Here is a 24600-nt window from a genome sequence, read left to right on the forward strand (position 1 = left end):
GTTAAAGGGTCAAGATCAGAGGTCCTGCTGATCTCCATCATTAGGGCCCATGCACACGGAGTTAACAGGAGCGCATTTTCGTATAATACAAGAGTATAGAATACACGTGTAAAAGTAACGCTCCCATTGACTTCAGTGAAATTTTTTACACATAAAAAAAAAAAGCAGCAAAATATGTCGCGTTTTTTTGTTGTGCATTTTGACGCGTTTTTTACACGTGTAAAAAATTTAATTGAAGTCAATGGGAGCGTTATTTTTCCACTTGTATTCTATACTCGTGTATTATGCTAAAATGCGCTCGCGTTAACTCCGTGTGCACGGGCCCTTAGAGTGAGGATAACTGTATATTAAAAACATGTTTTTTTTCCAAGTTGCTTTTAAAGCTTTTCTGCAAAAAAACATGCTGTTTTGTTTCCTAAAACCTCAAGCATTTTTAAAAGTGTTTTTTGCATAATCAGCCTCAAAAGTCACTTCTGAGGTTTGGTTGTTTTTTTCCTGCCTCCCACTGATTGATTGATTGCAAGAACTGCAATACCAAATCCATCCACTATACAGTGAACTGTGATGTGCTTGATAAGTAATAAAGAGGCAACAACAATCGGTATCATAGTCTCAGATAACCCCTTTAAGTTTCAGCTTTAGCAGCTTGCTGGATGGACACTAGAGCTGTCACTCAAGGAGAGGGATGTTGATAGGGAGCATTTATTTGCAGAGGGCCCAGGAGACTTCATGGTTAGTGACCAACCCAGGAGACGCTTTGAATTGCAGTGCAAGGCAGATTTAAACTTGTGTTTTCTTAGTCATGAAATAAGTATGATCATTCACATAGGTATGTTTTAGGTTCAAATCTGTGCAGGGATTTCTATTCGGGGGTCTCCTTGGGGATCAACCAGACGGAAACCTAATCTGCATGAAAAAGCTATTACCTTAGGAAACCGCTGGAACCCATAGACTATAATGTGGTCCACCTGGTTTCCATCCTGGGCAAAAAATGTGCAGAGGCAAATGGAATACCCGTACGGAGACCAGGCACAGATGTGAACCGAGCCTTATCTGCTGCGCATGTTACCTGCGTAGCGCTCTCAGCAGTTTAGAAGGGGTCAGAACCGCTGACAGACTCCCTTAAAAAACAACCTGTAAATGAGTAATGTACAATCAGTCAAAGTTATAAGCTTCTGTTCACATTTGCATATTTTATTTCTGCTGGTCAGTTCCATCAAAGGAGAGAATGAGGAAAACCAGAAATGTGCCAGATCCATCACAACAGACTGGCCATAATGGGGTCCGTCATATCGCTGTTCTGGAATATTCAGTGCAGCTAGTGAGGTTACTTTATCTTTGTACTCTAAGAGTTCTTGCTTACGTCTGTTTTTTTTTTTTTTCTGTTCCTTTATACTTCCCTGTAGCTGTGGACGTGAGTCTAGAAAGGAATTATCTTACCATCCATTCCGCCTGACGCCATATCTGATCCGTGTTCAGACTGAGGAGAGTGCCACTGAGCAGTTGTGCTGTGTACTGTTTGCAGAGAGAGTCCACTCGGGTTATGAAGGTACGTATAGCTATCAGTTATTAGTCTATGTAGGTGCTCCTAGGAGCATGGTGGCTGTATCGCACATAGTGTAGTGGTAGAACCTGCTGGCTATTCACTTTCCTCATTCTGATGGGTGGTGTCACTTTTTTTTTTACTTGGAAAAGATGGTCATGGTAAGTGACACTGACATTTTGGAAACGCCCAAGTCTGAGTGCGGGGGTGCTTTTCATCGTTTTCAAATTATACAATGTAAAAAACAATACGTGAAATGGTTAATCGCAAAAATAGGTTACAGACTATAAAGATGGTCTAGAACACAAATTATCTCCAAGTCTTTTAGTCTATAATATAATGTAAGACAATGAATAAAAAAAACAGGAAAAGTAACATCCAGTATGTTAATGAAGTGTTACAACAAGGTTTCTTTATACCAGGAAAATCACGTATCTGTTTGAGTGATAAGTGGGTAATCGGTATAAGGAGGTAATGGGGTGGTTAGTTGGGGAGGGGGTTAGTCCTAATGAATAGGGGAGGAGAAGAAAAAGAAGAGGAGGGAAGAGAAAAGGAGCAAGCAGGACCAGAAAGATGAGACTGTATCATACACAGAAATCTAGCCAGGGTTGCCATATTCAATGAAACTTGGTTTGCCTACTCGAACGTTCTTCAAAGCGAGAGATTTGAGATACTTTGGCCATTCACATATGTTTTGTAGGAGCTTCTGTCTGGAGCCAGAGTTGAGCATTTTTGCGGCCAACAGTAAGTGGATGATTAAGTTGGATTTAGAAGGTTTATACTAAGGTGATGGCAAGGATAAGTATATCAGTTCTGGTGTAATAGACAAAGATACTCTCATGACTCTTTGTATAGTGTCTTGGATGTCTTTCCAAAAAGACTTGATGATAGGGCAGGACCATCAGATGGGCTATAGCGTACATTCATGGGATTTACAGCGCCAGCAATGGTTGGAGGAGGATAATAAGGACTGTTGGAAGAATCGGGGAGTGAATGGTACCACCTTGTCAAAAGTTTGTAGTGATTTTCTTGGATATGGACACATTGTGAATGACTATGTGGAGAATAGAATGGACCAAATGTACTCTTCGGACAGAGTGATCCCCATCTCAGACCCCCAGAAAGAGATGAAGGTCTGTTTGGAGAGTTTGGTCGGGCATATGAATCAATCTAGTATGTAGGGAATCTTCCAAACATGTGAAGTGGCAACTGGGAGAGCTTTTTCGAATGGAGAATAAGGGGTCTTCTGAAGCTGTCTAATTTGATGAGAAATACGGGTTCTCGGTGGTGCCTGTGGAGGAAGGAAAGGTGCCTTCCTTCTTCCAGTAGAGAAAGAGCTTGTGATGGTAAATCTGGACCATTTTGGGTGAGAGCATCCCAGATGGTGGTGGAGCCAAACCTCTTCCAGAGATCCTCATAGGCAGGGGGGAAGGAGGAAGTCACGAGAGACGGGGTAAGAACTATTGAGTCTCTTAGACCTCTCCATGTTTCACAGGCCCCCAGAAGAAATTGGTCCAGTTTTCTAGGACGATATCTTTTGGATCCAAAAAACCACAGCCATTCAGATAGGACAGGACCGAAAGTGTAGGTAGATAAGTTGTATATAGTTTTATTTGGGCCCAATCCCAGTAAGTCAATCCATCTGGAGAGCTGGATAGCTTTGTAGTAAAGTTGAACATCAGGAAGACCTATCCCTCTGAACATCATCTTTTTGAGCAAGAGAGATATAGATAATCTGGGTCTTTTACCCCACCACAGAAATTTTGAGAAACTACTACATATTGGTTTGAAGAATGCTCTAGGTAAATTGATAGGTAACATGGAGTCTATGTAGAACTTTGTGGAGGATATAGGACTGTAGGAGATTGTGTATTCCAAACAAAGAGAAGGGTAAAGAGTTATAAGAATCAAGAAGTGTGTGGATTTCAAGTACAAGGGCTATGAAGTTCTCTTGATAGAGATCCTCTGGATTGGAGGTCAATCGAACACCCAAGTATTTGATGATGTGCTTTTCATTGAACATGGAAATTTCCTGTTGGGTTTCTGCTCAGGAAAACGTGGGTTTAGCTCATGTCTCTGTTAATACGGGAGCAGCATGACCTCCAGTACACTCCACTGTCATTCTTCCACCTGTGTGATCCCATAGACATCTTTGCAAATATCCCCTTGAAAAACATCACATGACCGTATTATCCTTTGATGTCTTTAGTAAGTTGTTTTAGGCTACAGAGTTATGTGTTTTATTGAAGCTACTGAGAGAATAGGCGACTGTGTTGTGTGCTAGTCAGGTACGTTGTTGAAGATGAGGAAATTGTGTTCCTTTTTTTGTTTTTTGTTTTAGCTCCTCGGATCCCCGCCGATAAGCGTATCTTCACTACCACCCACACCCCTAGCTGTTTGTTCCAGGATATCGATGAAAGGTAAGTTGAGCACTTGACACATACCTTCTCCATGAGATCTCTTGTCATTCTTTTTATCCTCACCTTTGTGCTTTGCCCTCCACAGAGCTGTGCCCCTGTTGGGCTACCTGCCTCAAGACCTCATTGGCACTCCCATCATTCTACATTTGCATCCGAGTGATCGGCCCCTCATGTTAGCTGTTCACAAAAAGAGTATGTATATATTCTATTAATCTTAAGTTCATTCTTTGCTGCAGAGTAGTCACTATATTTATTCCCTGGTACTCCTATAACATCACTACACCGACCTATGCCCACCCACACCAGTGTCTGTGCCAACCCAGGCTCACTAGATTCCCTAGCTCAAGCACACATATACTAATGTTAGTCCCTCAAATCAGCCTGTAGAAATTTATCAAAGAGGTTGGTCAGTGTTAAAGTGGGCCTTACACCACCTCCACCAATTCAAGTGCTTAGAATTTGTTAATCGGGTTTGCTCCTCCGATCCCAGCACAGTTGGAATTTTCTCTCTAGCCCCCACCGTTGCTGAGTGCGCAGATAGTAATGATACCTGATTGGCTATTTCAACTCTGTCAGGTGGGTGGTCTCAGGAAGGCGGTATGATTCAGAGCTCCAATCAGAGGCAGCCAGTGTCAGAACTCCGAGTCACACCCCTTTGTCTGCTACTGCCTGACACCGCCGTCTTTTTTTTTTTTTTTAATGTAGATTGAGAGCCCCATATAGGGATCCCAATGTACTTTTTTATTTTATTTATTTATTTAATATAATCTATCAGTATGTCTTTGTAGAATGGGAGGAAATCCACGCAAACACAAGGAAAACATACAAACTCCTTGCAGATGTTGTTCCTGGCGGGATTCGAACCCAGGACTCCAGCGCTGCAAGGCTGCAGTACTAACCACTGGGTCACCGTGTTGCCCCACTGACACCACCCTCTTGACAGTACAGAGACTGAATAGTATATGAAACACCAAAACTAACAGTATTGAATGGTGGGGGCTAGAGAGAACAATCCAACTGTACCAGAGTCCATGGAGAGGCGGATATTAATTGATGTAAAAAGCAGGACTTGGAGGTGGTGAAAGATCCTTTTTAACCAATGTGTATGTAAGCTGGAATTATGGTACATACTTATATATTGTTCATGTATAGTGTTTAAAGCATACATAGCTTTGGATGAGTTTTCAGGATAAGCTGCTGTGTGTTACCTGAGGAAAAACACTATTTCTGGCTGTTAAATGACTTGTATTCTGCATTTTGACCTCTATACTCCATTTCTAACTTTCATGCCTCCCAGAGCTGGTAAATGGAGACTAGGCGCCATGATGTATCCCATAGACAGCACCCAAGTAGATTCTCCTCCACCCTCTAGCTAGCGCTTTCTCTCTTACTGACTTGCTCAGAAGCAGCATATAAGATATTATAGACCAGTATTGATGTCAATAAAGCGCTGTTGGCAAGAGAGAAAAAAAACTTGCTTTTATTTGGAGCAGCAGCAGAGCATGTGTCCTGGTTCTCTCTCCTCCCCCTCCTCCATCCATAGACTTCTATAGAGCTTTAATTTGACACTTCATTTAAATCTGTCTTAGTCATCCAAGATGGATTTTTGTTCAAAGTCTATCATTTTAGAAAGTGGGAGAGAGAGCCTAAGAAAGGAAGAAGGAGCATCTGATAAGAAATATTACAGAGTTTCTAATCTTCCTTTGTTCTAGTGATTTACGCACAGTTTGTTGTACAGTTGGTGGACATTTATAGCGGTGGTGTATTTATACCCGTTCTTTAGCCTCACCACACTAGATGTTAATAGCAGTGACTGTCTGACTGTTAAGGAGTATAATTCTGTTCTTGTCTTTAGTTCTGCAGCATGGAGGACAGCCTTTTGACTTTTCTCCGATAAGATTTTGTGCACGAAATGGAGAGTACATCACCATAGACACCAGCTGGTCCAGCTTCATCAACCCCTGGAGCCGAAAAGTGTCTTTTATCATTGGCAGACACAAAGTCAGGATGTGAGTGCGGCATATCTTTATGCATGTTATATGTATATAGGTTATAAGGGGTTATACTATATTTGTGTGTATCTGTATAGGATCATGTGACATGAGTATTTGTACACTTAATGTATTTATTATGTACTAGGGGTCCTGTTAATGAAGATGTTTTCACCGCACCCGTGAACTCCGGAGATCGGTCACTTCAGCCAGATATTCAGGAACTTACAGAACAAATACATCAACTTCTCATGCAGGTAATTTTCTGAACTCTTAAGTTTTTGACTTGTTTCCATCTATTGAGTTGCTAGAAATATTAAGCCTTTTTTTTATCCATCTTCATTTGGGAAAACTGGATGACAGTACAGTATAAGGTAATAGTTACTGACATTACCTGGATGTCAGTATAGCCACAAATACTGTCCCCCTTGCACCCAACTTTTAAGGCTCCTGAACGGCAAAGGTATCACTCATTTATCCCATTGTAGTAGCAGAACTGAGGAGATTTCCAAGTAGGAAAGCGAAGGGGAAATCTGTAGCTGCTTTAATATTCAAATTGTTGGTTATTATTCGGATTTTCCAATATTTGGCATGAGCAAGAACTAGCTGAATAGAATATAGCCCAGCAGGGCACAACCTGCGGCCCAGGGGATATCTGTGCCCCACAATGCCAGTGTCTGCAGCCCTAGCTATTTGAATAGAGAACTGTGTTTTGTGTAGCTGTTCACAAGACGTTTTTGGTCTGAGAGGGAAGAGGAGTGGCACATGTATCATGAGACAAGCAAGTCGTAGTGGTGTAATGTGTAGCTATCTTTGGGTCCCCCATATCATATCCCCGAATCAGAAGAATGGGTCCTATGACTCCATTTTGTCATTCTGGAAAGGAATATATGAGTTTGGAAGGCGTATATGTCTCCTTTCTGGAGTGTTATTGTTGGAGAAGGGGTTCCTTCTTCTCCTGGTAAGTGGGAGTTCTGGAAGTGAAACCTGCATCTATGATTTATGGCAATAAGGCCCCATGCACACGACAGGAGCCAAGTTTGCCACAGAATCCATTTGGCTCGCACTCGGAGTAACATCAGAGTATCATTCCAGTGCATTCTGTGATGCTCTCATGTCTATGTGGGCTTCCAATTCATTTTGTTGAAGGAGGATAGAATGTACTCTATATTTATCCATATCATCCGTACAAGAATGGATTGGAATCCCCCATAGATGTGAGTGTATCATGGAGTGCTCTCAGATATCACTCCAAGTGTTGTCCAAATGCATTCTGCGCCAAACTCGACCCTTTCAATGCCTTGGAACGGTGTTCAGGTCAGGTCCACACAGGATGGTTACTCTGTGAACTGAAGACAAAATTCTGCAGTGTTTACAGTGGCAACAGAGCAGATGAGATTTTACCAAGTCTTATCCATGCTCATTTGTATATGAATAAAACAGCAATTTACATGAAAATAGGGCTGCAAAGCTAAGTAATATGTTTGAAAACTGTCAAATTCCCTCTACAAGGTGCTGAGATTACATTTGTAATGAATTTATTGACAGACTCCCTCTATTACACCTTTTACTTTTCCTACAGAGAAGGAATAACCGTGTAATGCTTTATACATCTTATACATTTGCCCTTATAAAGTCTGTTTCCAAGTAAAGTGTTGCTTTGGAAGACTTATGGCCTACGTAAAGGGGTTGCCCACAACTACTGCGCTGTACCTTGGCTATATCCGGCACTCCCATAGCAATGAATGGAGCAGCAGTGTGACTGCTGTTCTCATGATTGGTAGTGGGGATAAATTCTATATTTGAGCAAACCCCTTAATGGAGTGTCCCGTAAGCCACCTGAAGGATTGTCCAGGCAGGCTCCATGGTGTAGACTTCTTTTGTCAGCGTCACTATGTATAACTATAGTTCTATCTGTCACATGAGTTTTATAATACTTTCCAGTGTTATCCAGATTGTTTGTGGTTAGTGAATGAGAACACACATCGAGATGTCAAGTCTAGGACTGCTCTCCTAGCAGAAACATTGATCCTATACAGCTACAAAGTTATATAAGTTCATTTACATAAAACTGGAAAAGCCAGAACCTCTTGTAGTAAGCAGTCACATGACTAATGGAATGATTCATGTCTCCTCCTTGGGGAAAAACTAATAACTAGTTATCAATATGTACTAAATGTGCAAGCCAGCAATGTAGTAAAATCCATAGGCTACTAAGTATATAAATGTAAGCCGGCTTCATGAATATCTTTGTTTTCGCTCAGCCCGTCCATAACAGCGGCTCCAGTGGATATGGGAGTTTGGGCAGCAATGGGTCCCATGAAAACCCAATGAGTGGAGCCTCCTCTAGTGACAGTAATGGGAACCTCAACGAGGACATTAAAGAGAAACTGGTAAGTGGAAGGACGTTGTGTGTCACATTAACCTATTCAACTTATTGCTGAGATCTGCCTTCACGTGATAATGGGTGGGGGTCCAGAAACCATTGTGCAGCTGAAACCCTTTCACTTCTATGATCAGTAGGGGACGCACAGGCTGGACCTCTATGACCATAAAGTGACCTTACCACAGCAACATGTATGAGATGGGATTACCCCTGTTGTCCTATCTATGTTTTCAATTCCTTATTCCACTAGCTTCTCCATTATTGACGTTTTTACTCACTAGTTCATCCCTTTACTTGTCTTCATGATTTATGATTTTTCTCTCCTGGGCAGCCCATAATCCTTTTTCTCACCTCAGACATTGGCAGAATACAAATTAGTTTCCTGAACCTTCTGTTTTTTTTCTCGGGAGCGATACTTAACCAGTCTCTAGGGACTCCCTGGCTGAGTTCTGCCATCTCGTTGCAGTGCCCTGCTCCTTGTGTTTCCCTGCTCCATGCTGTCCTCCCACTCGTCTTGTGTGGGTAGCGAGCGGGCTATGGGCTCTATTCCCAGTGACAGCATGTGGTGTAATCCATGCATAAAATAGACAAGAGTGTGAGCAGCCCACCTGCATGAATGTGCGTCAGACCTGAAGAATGCCAGGGTTTTTTGGAGGTATGGCACAGACTCCGTGCGTCACCACAAGAGGGTTGTGCTATTTTGGAGTGACTGATGCTGTATAATACCGAGTGGGTGTTCTGAACATGACTGTGTGTGCAGTAGTTACCATTAATACAGCGTGCGACGTGAGACTGCAACGTGCAGTGTATGCAAACTGTGTATACATGTAGTCTGTATCAGAGATAATTTCGAGGATATAAACTACAGTATTAGATGCAATACTATCTGTAAATAAATATAAGAAGATTTGCTGGCAGATAGTGAATTTTATGTATTGCTGAATCTTCAATGTGTTGTATAAGTAACTATAGGAAGGAAGTAGCACTTTTTTTCTATGCCTTAGTTTTTACAGATGTCTCATAGTACAGGTGTGTCCCTTAATTAATGATACACACCGTTGTCCTTAAATAACCCCTTCCATTGTTCTTACAGGGCACGCATCCAAGTCGTAGATCAAAAGACGTGGGCTCAAGCAGTCTGGGGATTAAAGATCCTCAAAGTGGTGAGGGCAGCCCTGAAACAGGTAGGAAGTGAAATGGCACATCCCAAGCAACCAGTACGCCTCACATTATGCATGTCTTCCAGTTAAAGGATTATTTCTGTCTTGGGAAACCACTGCCAAGATGGGAATAACTACTCCCAAATTCCTAACCCCAGGGCAGGATTTACAAGTACAGCCAAGCAATGCTGCTATATGCTATTCCCATAACTCCAGTGTAGGTGAATGGGAGTTATGGCAGTAGCATAAAACAGTACATATACTGAGCTACACTGTTTCCATAGCTTCACAGATACAGAAACATTGTAGCTAAATGTGCTACACTGTGTACTTAGCATTCATTTACACCATATGGGAGTTGCACGAACGGTGTAGCACAGCAGGGCTTTGGCTGTTCCCATAAATTCTGCCTTAGGCATTGGAACAGGGTGGGAATAATAACTATTTGCATTATCACTTCTATGAGGACAAAAAAGTGATAAGTAGGTTTAGCAACTTTTAAAGGGCGGTTCTCCACATATGGCATTTTCACAGTTCTATCCAGAGATGTTGGCCATACCTGTATTTCCCCATTTTCTCCCTGTCTCAAAGGTAGTAAAAGATTACAAAAAAGTAACTGCTCCTTTCTATCAGCGATGGCACCACTCTTGTATATGAGAGGCATGCAGTATTGGAGCTTAAGGCTAAGGGCTCACGTTACAGAAACGCAGCTTTTTTTGTTGCAGATTTTGTAGCAGTTTTTTGAGCCAAAGCCAAGAATGGCTGTAAATGGAAAGGGGATTAAATAGGAAGCTCGTATATTTCTACCTTCTGCTCAATCCACTCCTGGTTTTGGCTCAAAAAATGCAGCAAAATCTGCAACACGAAAAACCTTTGTTACCGCAACGTGGGGCTTTAGCCTAAAAGAGGATCTTGCCCATATACCATAATCCTGTCACTGTTTCTGATAGAAGGTAGCCATGTCTTTCCAATAGCATACAAACCCTTTGATATGTTCTGTCTTCATGTCATTAAGTTATCTATATCATGTGCACCTTGAAAAAACATGAGCTGTGTCATTACATGTAATATAGTTTCTGAGGACCGCAAGATATTCTGAAGAAAGAAGATCTTTGGAGATGTACAAGTTATATTGAAATACTATGGCCAGGCAATTGGAACGTGGTGTTTCTTGGATAATCTACCACCATCTAGAACATGATGTAGCTTGGAAACGCCGCCAGCTCCCTGCAGAGATCACAATATGCTACGCTTTGCACATTTATTTACGTTGTTTTCTTGCTTTCAGGTGCTAGCCGTAGTGGGAATGGTTGCAGTAAAGACGTCAATAGTGAAGGTTCAGGAATCACTGCTTGCCCTCCACAGAGTGAGCAGCAGCCGGCAAAGCAGCCCCCCTACTCTTACCAACAAATAAACTGCTTGGACAGTGTTATCAGGTGAGAGCTTACATAATAGAGTACATGTTTGGGGTTTTTGTTTAGATCAGGACTGAGAATTAGTGCCTGTTTTCTGGGACCCCATGGAGTCCTTAGTCCCCTAGCAGTAGTGAGCATGCACAACCACTACTCCATACACTTCTGTGGGAATGGCGAGGTGGCCAAGTACACCACTGTCAGACCAGTACAGGTGAATGGAGGAATAGCCATATGCTCACTTCTGGTTCATTCACATAGTGGAAATGAGGGTCCTCAATTTTGTGATTCATCCGCCAGAAATAAGACATTTATGCTGTGGATAAGGGAAAAGTGGTGTTCATGGGGAATCTCCATTAAATGACTATAGATTGAGATAGTCAGGAATGTAAACATGTAAACTCTTCAGTATGAACTCCCCCAACCCCATTTCAGTTCTTTAAAGGGATCCTATCATTAAAACGCAATTTTTTGTCCCTAACACACAGGAATAGCCTTAAGAAAGGTTATTCTTCTCCTACCTTTAGAGGTCTTCTCCGCGCCACCGTTCCGTAGAAATCCCGGTTTTCGTCGGTATGCAAATGAGTTCTCTCGCAGCACTGGGGTCGGGCCCCAGCGCTCAAACAGCACTGGGGTCGTCTCCAATGCTGCGAGAGAACTGTCCAGCGGCGCCTCCATCTTCTTCTGGAACGGGCTCTCTTCACATCTTCTTCCGGTGGTGGCTTTAAACTTCTAGGCCTTGGACCTAGGGCAAAGCCGACTGCACGTGCAGCTGGCCACAAGAAAATGGCTGCTTACAAAGTATTGTAAGCAGCCACTTTTCTTGTGGCTGGCGGGCATGAGCAGTCAGCTGCCCGAGGCTTAGAAGTTTGAAGCCACCGCCTGAAGAAGACGTGAAGAGAGCCCGTGAAGAAGATGGAGGCGGTGCTGGAGAGTTCTCTCGCAGCATTGGGGACACCCCCAGTGCTGTTTGTGTGCTGGGGCCCGCCCCAAGTGCTGCGACAGAACTCATATGCATACCGACGAAAACCGGGATTTCTACGGAACGGCGACACGGAGAAGACCTCTAAAGGTAGGAGAAGAATAACCTTTCTTCAGACTATTCCTACATGTTAGGGACAAAAATTGAGTTTAAATGATAGGATCCCTTTAACTGCCCTAACTGGTGCTAATTTCACACCCTAGTTGATGCTTCTCTGAAATAAGTGAACAAAAAGTTTTAAAAATATGAAAAATATTTTAAAAAAAAAAACAAAGAAACTTAAATCTAGATTCACCAACTTGTGTACCAAAGGAAAGGAGATTAAGAGAGGAAACAAACTGATATTTTTCTGTATTTTCTGTTAATATTTAGTACTTTAAGCAAATAACCTTATCTATTTATACTCATTTGCCAGCTAATACTAGGTTCACATGGAGAGGCAGATGGCAAAAAGAGCGATTACACACGGAGCCTGGGGGGATCCCATTGACTAGAAAGGGTTGTTGGCAGCAATGAATCAATTACCTAGCACTTATTATCTTATCCATCAGATTTGGACAAAATATATGTATTTGGAGGTCCTCATTAATGTATTTTTCCTCATTACTTTGGCTTAGATACCTGGAGAGCTGTAGTGTGTTGGCGTCTGAAAAGCATGGATTTGTATCACCGGAGAACGCTCCATCTTCTAATGACCAGCTCCAAGCGCAAAAAGGTGAGTTGACAGTATAGGCTTTTTTCAGTATTATAAGAGTTTTGTGTCAATTCTTATGTAAAACTGCTCACAATGGGTTTAATGCCAAAAAAGGAGCATTTACCTCTCTGATCCCACTCCTCTCTCATTCTGGTGCTAACTAGATTCCCATTAGTCTCTGATTCCTGGTCTCATCTCTGCATACAGTAAATGCCCGCTAAGCCATTTAACAAATTGACCCATCAGAGATAAGCTGAGCGGGCATTACCTGCATGTTGAGATGGGACTGGGATACCAGTATTTGTTCTTTTAAAGGGTTTTGCCACCTAAAGACAGTTTTTATCTACTTGCTTCACCTAAATTTGTGGTTGAGGAACTTTAACTACTAGTGCAATGTGCTCTTTGTTGCCATATATAAAAGATTAAAATCCTATATTAGTTGTGTTTTAATTGTGTGTTTCGTGATCTAGATGACCAGTGTGCTTCTGGGATGACGCACAAGTTGCCATCATATCCGCATAACCGCTTTCGAAACCCGCAGACTATGTCGGATTGTGGTCCAGGTTCTACGATTCCCATTTCTGGGGTGCCAAGCACTTCTCATGGCCGAAAGCAAGTTGTAATCTCTACTACGGTTCCTGGAACTGCTGCCACCTCCCATTCTGTGCCCGGTTCTCTGCCACATCCATCCCTTGCATCCTTGCCTGTTCCTAGTACTACAATCGCACAGCTTTCTATGGCTGTCAAGGCTGAGAGTGTGGTATCCCTTACCAGCCACTGCAGCTACAGCAGCACAATTGTACATGTGGGAGACAAAAAACTGCAACCAGAAGCAGGTATATACTAACAGGATTTATGGGTGAAGATAAAATATCAAAGTATCTGGAATTTGTTGGTGTGCATGCTTGCGCAGCCGTAGCTTCATGTGCCAGAAACTCTGGCTACTTGTGGCCACTAATGATTGCACAATTATACAATGCTGTGTTTTTGTCTCTTCTTTTCTAAAGAGCCAAAAACTCTGCATTTTTGCAAGGTGTGACTTTAGCCTAAAGGGGTTTTCCTGGATTAGAATACTGATGGCCTGTAGTTAGGATAGATCATCTGTATGAGATCATTCTGCAGACATCCACACCAGCTGCTGGAGAGTTTGGCCATGTGTTGTGGTCTCCTCATTGTTTACCCCATTACTTAGCAGTGGTGGTGCAGGGGATTGCAGTCTCGTCCGGTTGACAGATTTGACAAAACTGCAGTACTTTGCATCGCCACTAATACTTACGTGTAATCAAGTTTTATTGAAATATTGTTTGCTCTCGTTTCTATGTAGAATTGGAGGATGGACATTCACATTCAGATGTCCTGCCAATTCCACCCAGCAGCACAGAAAAGGAGCCTTATAAACAGCTTGGGTTAACCAAAGAAGTACTTGTAGCTCACACCCAGAAGGAGGAGAATGATTTTCTCAATGGTTTCATGGATGTGAAGAGGCTAAGTGCCTTCCAGACTAGATGTAACACCTACATGCATGAGAAGCCAGGAGGTGAGTGATTAGAGATGACGCTTGCTGGAAACATGGCTGTTGCCTCTTAAAGTAAATCCTCTAAAAGTTTTCCTTTCTTTCAAAGCCCTGCGGGCTCATGTTCCACAAGGTACAGATGCTGCTGGAAAAAGAATTGGGAAGACACGAAAGTCTAAAGTGAAACGTGTGTGGCCAGAGTCATGGGATAGCAGCAGTTCTGGTGTACCCCAAGCACATCGCTGCCCTCTCCCGGGGCTAAATACTACAGCTTGGTCTCAATCTGACACCTCCCATGCCAGCTGTCCTCCCTTACCCTATCCAGTTCTGCCTGCTTATCCTTTGCCAGTTTTTCCTTCTCCGCAAATCCCAGTGCCAAACGATAATGGGATTCCCATGCCTAATGGAACTTCATCCAATATGCAGCCTTTCCAAACACCTCTTGTTTCACCAATGATGGCTCTTGTGCTGCCCAGCTACATGTATCCACCTAATCTGCCACCCACCGTGTATCCAGGATCAGCCCCCTCACATCCTTTTCCAGTCCCTCCACCATTTCATACTCTACAAGCGACTTTTCCATCAACTACTCCCACCTTCTCTGGTCCCCAGGCCAGCTTCCCTGTTCCCCAACCTGTATTCGCTCCTGCCCAGCATAGCTTCCCTGTTCCTCCACCACCCTCTATTCCTCAGTCAGTACAGGGCCCTTGCCCCATGCAGCCTTTTTCATATCCAGCCCCTCCTAGTGAACCAAAGATGAAGGAAGGAATTTCCCGCTCCTCCACCCCCCGGGATCCTCAGTCTCCCCCTCTTTTCCAGTCCCGGTGCAGTTCACCTCTACAGCTCAATTTGTTGCAGTTGGAAGAGTTGCAAAAAGCAGATCATTCAGAGGGGGGCACTGGTGTCGGAGGAGCTGTGAACACTACATTAATGCCTCAGCCCTGTGAAGATCCACATTTGGTAAGTTACAAGATTGCTCCTCTTACAGTATCCTTACAGTGTGCCTATTCTTCTGTACATTTCTGGTTCGCAGACAACTAGCATTTTCTTTTTATAATCAATCAGCCTATATCACAGGCAGATTTCCCTGCCGATGAGCACACAAGTGATGCCTTGTCTACTGGCAGTGACCTAATGGATATACTTCTCCAAGAAGATGCCTGCTCTGGGACATGCTCTGGTTCATCTGCAGTTTCAGAATCTCTAACTTCTGGATCCAATGGAAATGGTACATCAGGGAGTCATACAGGTGGGTTGGGCACAGTAGCAGTGAGATCCTTGTTCTTGAGGATAGCGTTATGCAGTACAGATGTGATATATATTTTCAATATCTAGTAATTATGATACTCTACTTGGCCTCTTTTATGTGCAGGGAGCAGCCAGACCAGTCACAGCAGCAAGTACTTTGGAAGCGTCGACTCCTCCGAGAACAATCAGAAAGCAAGGGGATCAACATCTGGTAGCGGAGAGTCTGTGATGAAGTATGTCCTGCAAGATCCCATGTGGCTTCTAATGGCCAATGCAGATGAAAATGTTATGATGACATACCAAATCCCTTTACGGTAAGCTTGGGTCACTTCATGGAAATGTGAAAGAACAGAGCGATACCTTTTCTGCTGAGCAGCTTATGCATTTTAACTAGGTCACTTAGACCAGGGCGCTACGGTCAGTTCATTCTCTACTTATTTTGTAGCCCTCTACATAATTCTATGTAGTACTTTAAGGACATAGGCCAATAGGTACTGGGGTGTAGTTTTCCTCCAGTCACTGCTCCATACATGTTTTAGAGGTTGTACCTGGTGAACAATGATGGGGATACAGCATTCACCGAAGTTTGGTCAGTTAGAAGGTGCCAGGTCAGACCCCTACTAGTCTAATATCGATAATCTATACTAAGGGTAGGCTAGCAATAGCAAAGGCCCATGAAAACCCCTTAAATAACACTTCTTGTGGTTCAACTATAAAGTCGTATATATAAAGTACAAACCTGAACCTCCAAGACATAAACTAACAATCACTGTTAGGGTGCATTCACACTGAGTAAACGCTAGCTTATTTTGTAGAGTAAAATTCCACTTGTAAATTTTGCTATCCCATTGACTTCAATGATATTTTTTTTACAAGTGTAAAAATATGCCTGAAAAAAATACGCCTGTAAAATGTCATTGAAGTCAATGGGATAGCAAAATTTACAAGTGTAATTTTACTCTACAAAATAAGCTAGCGTTTACTCAGTGTGAATGCACCCTTATTGTGATTTGGTTCTGGGCTCTATCCAGATGACTGGGCCAATTTGATCTGCATCATGTGTAGGATTAGGGTTTTTTCACTGACCTATTCATATCAAATGGGTAAATGAAGTCTGTGAAAATGGACCTGTTGTCTGAGCCATGAAAAACTAGGACATGTTCAATTTATTAAAAAGAAAAAAAGCACATGGCCAAGAAACTGCCATCTGAAAAGACCCTTAAAGGGGGTTTCCAGGCTAAAAATATTGATGATCTAGCCTAAGGATAGGTCATCAATATCACTTATCAGCTGTTTTCTGTGTGATGGCCAGACAAGAGGATTGCAGCTTCTATTCACTTTACTGGAATCTAAGCTGCAGTGACTCAGTTCAGCCATTATACAGAGGTCAGCGCTGTCTACTTTTTCCCCATTCTGCGTATATCATTTGCTGAGAACAACTAATCAATGAGAATGAGATCTGATTCTAACAACCTTTAGGGTTAGAGACCTATCTTAAAGATAGAGCATCAATGTTTTTAGCCCTAAAAACCACTATAGGTTTTTGTAAAATGTAGTTATATTTTCTATTAATTATACCGTGCACATTTGTATGTGTCCAAGTCTTGTCTGTTTGTTGACATATATATATATATATATATATATATATATATATATATATATATTTATATTTATTTTTTTATTTATTTATTTTTTTACACACATGACTTTATATGATGACTTCTCAATGACAGGGCCATTGACGTGGTTCTGAAAGAGGATCGTGACAGATTGAAATCTATGCAGAAGCTCCAGCCCCGATTTACAGATGATCAAAAGAAGGAACTGGGAGAGATTCATCCATGGATACAAAGAGGAGGCCTTCCATGGGCAGTGGAGGTCACAGTGAGTTTACATGGATTCTTAAAGGGGGTGTCTGTATGAGAAACACACACACACACACACACACACACACACACACACACACACACACACACACACACACACACACACACACACACTCTCTCTCACTCCATTAGGGAATGCTGAATTAACAGAGGGCAGTTCAGGCCAAAGTGCAGAGGGGGTACAAAACACAACCTGTCCTATTCTGTTGTCAGACTAATATAAAGATATTGCACTTGACAATTGCCTATTGTCAGCAGAATTCTCCCCAAATTAAACCCTCCATACTTGCAGCAAATCTTGTCTCAATTCCACCCCTGCCACACTGTCAGGAGCACCCCCATCACACAGAATGAGTACCCGTCTATAATGCCTGTCATCATCACAGATCCTCCAGCCCCTCTAGGTAGTAGGACTGGTAATACTAAGCTCGCTTTATCAGGGCAGTTTCTTCTCAGAGCCGCTGCTGTGTGTCACAGTTTGAGAAGCGCTAAGCCACGTGTACAGAAGAATTTGTTATTTTGTCTCAGGTAAGCCTTTTTGGAATAGATCAACTTATTTTTCTAAAAAACAGTTTCTTTGGTGACTATCTCACAATGTTACAGCTGTATGCTAAAGAAACTTTTACCGCTGGAGACTGCTGCCCCCTTATTTTTTTAGATAACCTTACAGCGAACAACTTCTCAAAGTATTTTTTAGTCGTACAGATTTATCATGTCACCACTTAGACATCTCTTCTCCCAATGAAATAAAGTTCATTTTATCTCTCGTAGCATTTTTCAGGGTCTCCGTGCCCCTTGCCAATGCTCTTCTTTGTACTTCTCCTCCTCCAGGGCATTCTTTTCTCTGAACAGGTTCCCAGAGCTGAACTGCAAATTCTAGATGTGGTCACTCCAATGCTTGTTGTTAATACTGTGCTCCTTTCCCATGCGTCTGTGCCCCTTACATGACTATATTCTGCTGGCCTGAGGAGCAGATGACTGACATTGCATGATTTTCTAGCACACCCAGGTTCCTCTCCTTAAGTGACTCTTCCAGCTTTACTCCCTTCAGGACATATGTTGCATGTGGATTAGTAGCACCAGATGCATAACTAACCTGTCTATATATAGGAGTATGTGGACACATGGAAATAGACCATCATATATCAGAAATGGATGTTAAGCTTAAAGGGGTGTTCCAGATTAATGGTACTGATGATCTACAATTAGGATAGGTCATCAATATAATAAGATCAGTGGGGGGGGGGTGTCTTATACCTGTGAACTCACTGATCAGCATTTGGACAAGCACAGTTGTGTACATTGTATAGCAGCTTTGCTTGGTATTGCAGTTCTGCCCGTGTATTTAAATGTGACTACAATGTAAACCAACCACATAACTAATGACTAATGTCACAGATGCCTGTATACCGGAAGTGGCACTCACTTGAGTATCAGTGCTGCTTTGAACAACATATTGGTGGGGATGCCACGTGTCTGACCCCCACTGAACTGATACTGAAGATCTATCCAAAGGATAAGTCAGAAGTATACTAGTGCTGGAAAAACCCATTAATGTCCCCGAAGATCGGTGGTATTATATACTGCTAGAAGGCTGACAGGTGACAGACATGAAAGGTCCTCTTTAAATATCTGTAAATACTGCGATACAACCTAGATATTTTTGTATATAGAACCATATTTGCTGTGAGTCAGTCCACTAGCACCATTTTACCTCAATTCTGATTAATGGTTATTTGGTCATGAGGTTCGCCTGGTAGTTTCGTCTGGACCGAACATGGCTGGGCTCCGGCACAGCTCCCTGCTGTCTTCGGGGTCTTCTGACTGACTTCAGGGATTGCTAAGATGACGCTTGCGACTACACCCTATGACTCCACATCATTCAGAAGACCCGAAGACAGCAGGGAGTTATGCTGGGATCCAGGAGAGGTCAGTAACACTGTTATTTATGTTTGATCACCTTATCTGAAGAGACCACCGAGTATAATAATAGCAGATCCGATTTGGAGCTGTTTGGTATGAATGAAAGTGCAGGTAGAACCTCGCAAATATTGTAATAACAGAAAATAACAATGAACATGAACAATCACATTGGTTATCCTGGTTTATGTTTTGGTTACTTTTTGTTTAATCGCCCAGTCCTACCCTATGGGTATCTTTACATACATAGTTATCGTATATACGCCACAATACATAAATGATGATTTACCACAGTGTAGGTTTTAGACACCGCAGTGAACATTTGCATTGATCATGTACAGATATTAAGATGTGAACTTTGGCAGATGCCTGACTACAGCAGCGTATAAACAAAGTTCTGGCAGCTAATTCACTAATCGGATTGTCCTCGGCAGATGCTATAATTGGCTCCAGGATAAGTCTCTCCTGGAAATAGCTGTCTGGGACTGTACAATTTTGGGACACGCTTTGCTTGACCTGACAACACTAGTGCCTACATTTAGATCAGCGTGTGGATTAAAGACCTTATAATGTACTGACCACAAACGTGGTTGCAGCAGGTGGTGGTTGTTTTTGTCCGTACGGTCCTGTAACTAGTACACAAAGGGATTAGGCCATGCACGTGCTTTACGTACTGTGAATATATTTTAGTCAGGCTAAACCGTATGTACTTTGCTTAAATAGAAATTCCATAATACCCTCATATACAGGAGTGATCTGATAATAGCCTGCAAAGTATGGTGAGGTGAGTGTAAAAGCCCCTATGCTGGCACGAAATGGCAGCCTGTAATCTGTGGATGGCAAGTTAATATTGATTCACCGTTTTTAGTTGCTGTCTGTACCAGAGGTTCCTACAACAGCCCCAAAGTCTTGCTGACATAGTTCCGACTGCAGGGAGTCTTTTTCTGTACAGGGTTCCTTCAAATTCACAAAAACCAGTGACCAAAGTGTATAGACAAGCAGCTCAAGTGGCCTACCAGAAAATACCAATGGATCCGCCAGCTGGTAGGGTACACTTGGAGGCTGATTGGAGTTTGATTCCACAGTCAAAATACACATCATATTTTCTAACATTTTAGAGAAGGAAAAAGAAGACTTGGACAAACACATCCCAGTATTCTACATTGATCTTTGGTTTCAGTAAAAAAAAAATATGCAAAAACAAACATGAGACTTTTCGTATATATTTTGCTCAAGGTACATAATCCCACTAGCAATGTTGCGGCGACCTCTATATAGTGGATCCTTATTCCATTGGGTGTGACGCTACATGGCAACCACCACTACTGCTACACAGTGATCACAGGAGATCGACCTGGCAGTCCAATAACACCCCTGCTCAATAGATTTTCTTGGCCGTTTCTTATGTGCCTAAACTTATACGTCTCCATTCAGATCAGGTTTTTCACATCCGTGTAACAAGTGCAAAAAAAACCTGACGCAAACAGTTAGCCATTTGGTTTTATACAGATCTGTGTGTGTGTGTGTGTATATATATATATATATACACACAGTACAGACCAAAAGTTTGGACACACCTTCTCATTCAAAAAACCTGACGCAAACCATTAGCCATTTGGTTTTATACAGATCTGTGTGTGTGTGTGTGTGTGTGTGTGTATGTATATATATATATATATATATATATATATATATATATATATATATATATACACAGTACAGACCAAAAGTTTGGACACACCTTCTCATTCAGAGTTTTCTGTATTTTCATGGCTATTACAATTGTAGATTCCCACTGAAGGCATCAAAACTATGAAGTAACACATGTGGAATTCTATACTTAACAAAAAAGTGTGAAACAACTGAAAATCTGTCTTATATTCTAGGTTCTTTAAAGTAGTCACCTTTTGCTTTGATTACTGGTTGGCACACTCTTGGCATTCTCTTGATGAGCTTCAAGGGGTAGTCACCAGACATGGTCTTCCAAAAGTCCTGAAGGAGTTCCCAGAGATGCTTAGCACTTGTTGGCCCTTTTGTTTTCACTCTGCAGTCCAGCTCATCCCAAACCATCTTGATTGGGTTCAGGTCTGGTGACAGTGGAGGCCAGGTCATCTGGCGTAGCACCCCATCACTCTCCTTCTTGGTCAAATAGCCCTTACACAGCCTGGAGGTGTTTGGGGTCATTGTCCTGTTGAAAAATAAATAAATGATGGTCCAACTAAACGCAAACTGGATGGAATAGCATGCCGCTGCAAGATGTTGTGGTAGCCATGCTGGTTCAGTATGCCTTCAATTTTGAATGAATCCCCAACTGTGTCACCAGCAAAACACCCCCACTCCATTACACCTCCTCCATGCTTCACAGTGGGAACCAGGCATGTAGAGTCCATCCGTTCACCTTTTCTACATCGCACAAAGACACGGTAGTTGGAACCAAAGATCTCAAATTTGGACTCGTCAGACCAAACCACAGATTTCCACTGGTCTAATGTCCATTCCTTGTGTTCTTTAGCCCAAACAAGTGTCTCCTGCTTGTTGCCTGTCCTTAGCAGTGGTTTTCTAGCAGCTATTTTACCATGAAGGCCGGCTGCTGCACAAAGTCTCCTCTTAACAGTTGTTGTAGAGATATGTCTGCTGCTAGAACTCTGTGTGGCATTGACCTGGTCTCTAATCTGAGCTGCTGTTAACCTGCGATTTCTGAGGCTGGTGATTTGGATGAACTTATCCTCCGCAGCAGAGGTGACTCTTGGTCTTCCTTTCCTAGGTCGGTCCTCATGTGAGCCAGTTTCTTTGTAGCACTTGATGGTTTTTGCAACTGCTCTTGGGGACACTTTCAAAGTTTTCCCAATTTTTCAGACTGACTGACATTCATTTCTTAAAGTAATGATGGCCACTCGTTTTTCTTTACTTAGCTGCTTTTTTCTTGCCATAATACAAATTCTAACAGTCTATTCAGTAGGACTATCAGCTGTGTATCCACCTGACTTCTGAACAACACAACTGATGGTCCCAACCCCATTTATAAGGCAAGAAATCCCACTTATTAAACCTGACAGGGCACACCTGTGAAGTGAAAACCATGTCTGGTGACTACCTCTGGAAGCTCATCAAGAGAATGCCAAGAGTGTGCAAAGCAGAAATCAAAGCTAAAGGTGGCTACTTTGAAGAACCTAGAATAGAAGACAGATTTTCAGTTGTGGTCACACTTTTTTGTTAAGTATATCATTCCACATGTGTTAATTCATAGTTTTGATGCCTTCAGTGTGAATCTAAAATTTTCGTAGTCATGAAAATACAGAAAACTCTTTGAATGAGAGGGTGTGTCCAAACTTTTGGTCTGTACAGTATTTTCAAAAAGAAAAAACTGATCCATTTCTGTCCATTGTTTGGATGAACATAAAGTTAGAATACCATGCACCATTTTTGTTTGAATATTGAACTCTATAAATAGATGGGATGATTATCCATTTATGTCTGTTTTTTATCATCTGTTGAACGGATTATTTAAACAGATGTAAAAACTATGATGTGAATAGAGCCCAAGTGTGTGAAATCTATCTTCTTACCAATGCTGCTCACGGTCTCCATTGTCTTTTATATTCTTTTCCAGGGCTGTGTTTTCTGTAAGGACAGAAGTTCAGCTTGTGAAGACTACACAGACACACTTCAGGAACTGGAGCTTAGTGGGATCATGGAGCCATGTGAATAAACCCGGCAATAAAGATCCGCAGTGTTCACCTGCCGCCAAATGACCTCCTGGATACGTGAAGCGACTGCACATCTACCACTCATGTGGACAATTCATATTCCGTCTCATCTTGTCTGGACTGCGGCTCTCGGTCGGCTTACATTTCTTTGAGCTCAGTGTGACTCTTTCTTGGCTGGTGTGAATTTGGGCCATGGCTTACCCATGTACTGTACTATGTTATTTATTTATAGCTGGCCTGTGAAGGATTTCACATCAGCCACAAGTCTAACACTGGATTACTACCCCCCTCACTAGTAACACTTAGGCCCGTGCAGTCAGTAGACGGATACAGGTAGGAAGCGTCGCTCTGCGCTTTTCATGGAGCCGCGTTTCCTCTACTTTATATAAAAGCTATTTTTCAGGCATTTGATAATTCTTAAATTTGTATATAATTTTTTAAAAACTATTTTGGAGCATAAAGCGGGTGTCTGTGGATGATAGCAGATAGTAGTTTTACTCCTGGCACATAGATTCTTAACCCTTTCCATGTGAGCTACTCAATTGCGCTGCACTTTCTGCTGCCTCAGCCGTTCCCGGCACTGGATGTAATAACCTGCTATGTAACCGCAATGGCTCCTCTATACCAAAATGGCCCCTCCAACCAACATCTACAGTCTGGATGTTGCTTTCAATACCCGGTCCTGTACCTGTGCATTTGTGTTGACACTCTTAGTAAGCTTTTTAGCTGAAGACCAGCAATTACTCATGGCGGATGGTTATGTGGTCACTTTGGTTTGCGATGCAGCTTAGACATTGCATCTCACTCCATCTCGCGTCACATTATCCTCCTCTTTAGACCCAAAGACTGTATGTGAAGATGTGTTATGGAAATGCAGACCGCCGTGCCTGTGTGTCAGTCTTTATACCATTACACAACTACCTGATGTACACTACACTTATGGATATACAGCAGTGTGTCAACATCTGTGTCGGATACATGAGGAGTCTTCCACAGCATTGTCTTACATATGGTAGATTCATCAGTCTCATACCTACCTGTAATGTGGAGCTCACTGTAGACCTGCCCAGGTTTATTCATCATTAACATTGACTGTTACCAAATCCTTCATTGTTCTCTGTGATATTCTGTATGTGCCCCTGACCTAATCCTGTCTTGTCTGTATCTACTTTGCTAGAAGAAATGGTAATAAAATCCATTTTATTTTCTACAATGTGTGATGGATTATTTGGCAGCTGTATATTTTAACGAGACCTTGAATTTTAAAGGAGGTGTTCTACAGGGGGGAAAAAGTCTTCTATACCTATATATTGCCTCATCACATCACTCCCACTGTGCTATCTAAAGCAAAAATGGAGATTATGGGACTGCAAAAGACTGAAATCGGCTCATCCGCACAGGTTTGATTCATTTCCTCGTAGTTGGAAAATCTTGCTAAGATGTAGCGGGCCGCAGTGAAAAAGCGCTGCGGGAAAATTCATGGCGGAATTTTCCACAACGTGGAGCCTCAGGTTAAAGGGAGATTTATTTTTCCCCCTCAATCCATTTCCAGATGTGAATACATCATCATACCATATATCCTATTAATATGTGAAAGTTTGTGAGTTTGTGTGTTTGGATGTTTGGATGTTTGTTCCTCAATCACCGAAAACCCACTCCACCGATTTGGCTCAAATTTTCCACAAACATAGCTAATACACAGGATTGCGCAATAGGCTACTTTTCGTCACAATAACGC

At 42.2% G+C, this 24600-nt stretch overlaps 1 protein-coding gene across 4 annotated transcripts in view; it reads left to right on the top strand.

The window, feature by feature from the left end:
- The window catches only part of PER2 (period circadian regulator 2), a 57356-nt gene extending 33281 nt beyond the window's left edge, over positions 1 to 24075 (top strand). For 3 of the 4 annotated variants that reach the window (XM_075268983.1, XM_075268981.1, XM_075268982.1), the window contains exons 8-23: positions 1407 to 1549; positions 3885 to 3963; positions 4049 to 4155; positions 5819 to 5972; positions 6103 to 6211; positions 8219 to 8347; positions 9434 to 9524; positions 10789 to 10936; positions 12512 to 12609; positions 13059 to 13424; positions 13913 to 14125; positions 14211 to 15061; positions 15167 to 15350; positions 15474 to 15663; positions 17083 to 17233; positions 22766 to 24075. In XM_075268983.1, the coding sequence (XP_075125084.1) occupies positions 1407 to 1549; positions 3885 to 3963; positions 4049 to 4155; positions 5819 to 5972; positions 6103 to 6211; positions 8219 to 8347; positions 9434 to 9524; positions 10789 to 10936; positions 12512 to 12609; positions 13059 to 13424; positions 13913 to 14125; positions 14211 to 15061; positions 15167 to 15350; positions 15474 to 15663; positions 17083 to 17233; positions 22766 to 22864 (3112 nt within the window). In that variant the 3' untranslated portion in view covers positions 22865 to 24075. The remainder of the gene's footprint in view (positions 1 to 1406; positions 1550 to 3884; positions 3964 to 4048; positions 4156 to 5818; positions 5973 to 6102; positions 6212 to 8218; positions 8348 to 9433; positions 9525 to 10788; positions 10937 to 12511; positions 12610 to 13058; positions 13425 to 13912; positions 14126 to 14210; positions 15062 to 15166; positions 15351 to 15473; positions 15664 to 17082; positions 17234 to 22765) is intronic. The other variant, XM_075268984.1, reaches the window with a different exon arrangement.
- Positions 24076 to 24600: the final 525 nt, after the last annotated feature.

The sequence above is a fragment of the Leptodactylus fuscus genome, chromosome 3 (genome assembly GCF_031893055.1).
Source record: "Leptodactylus fuscus isolate aLepFus1 chromosome 3, aLepFus1.hap2, whole genome shotgun sequence".
NCBI classification, from domain to species: domain Eukaryota; kingdom Metazoa; phylum Chordata; class Amphibia; order Anura; family Leptodactylidae; genus Leptodactylus; species Leptodactylus fuscus.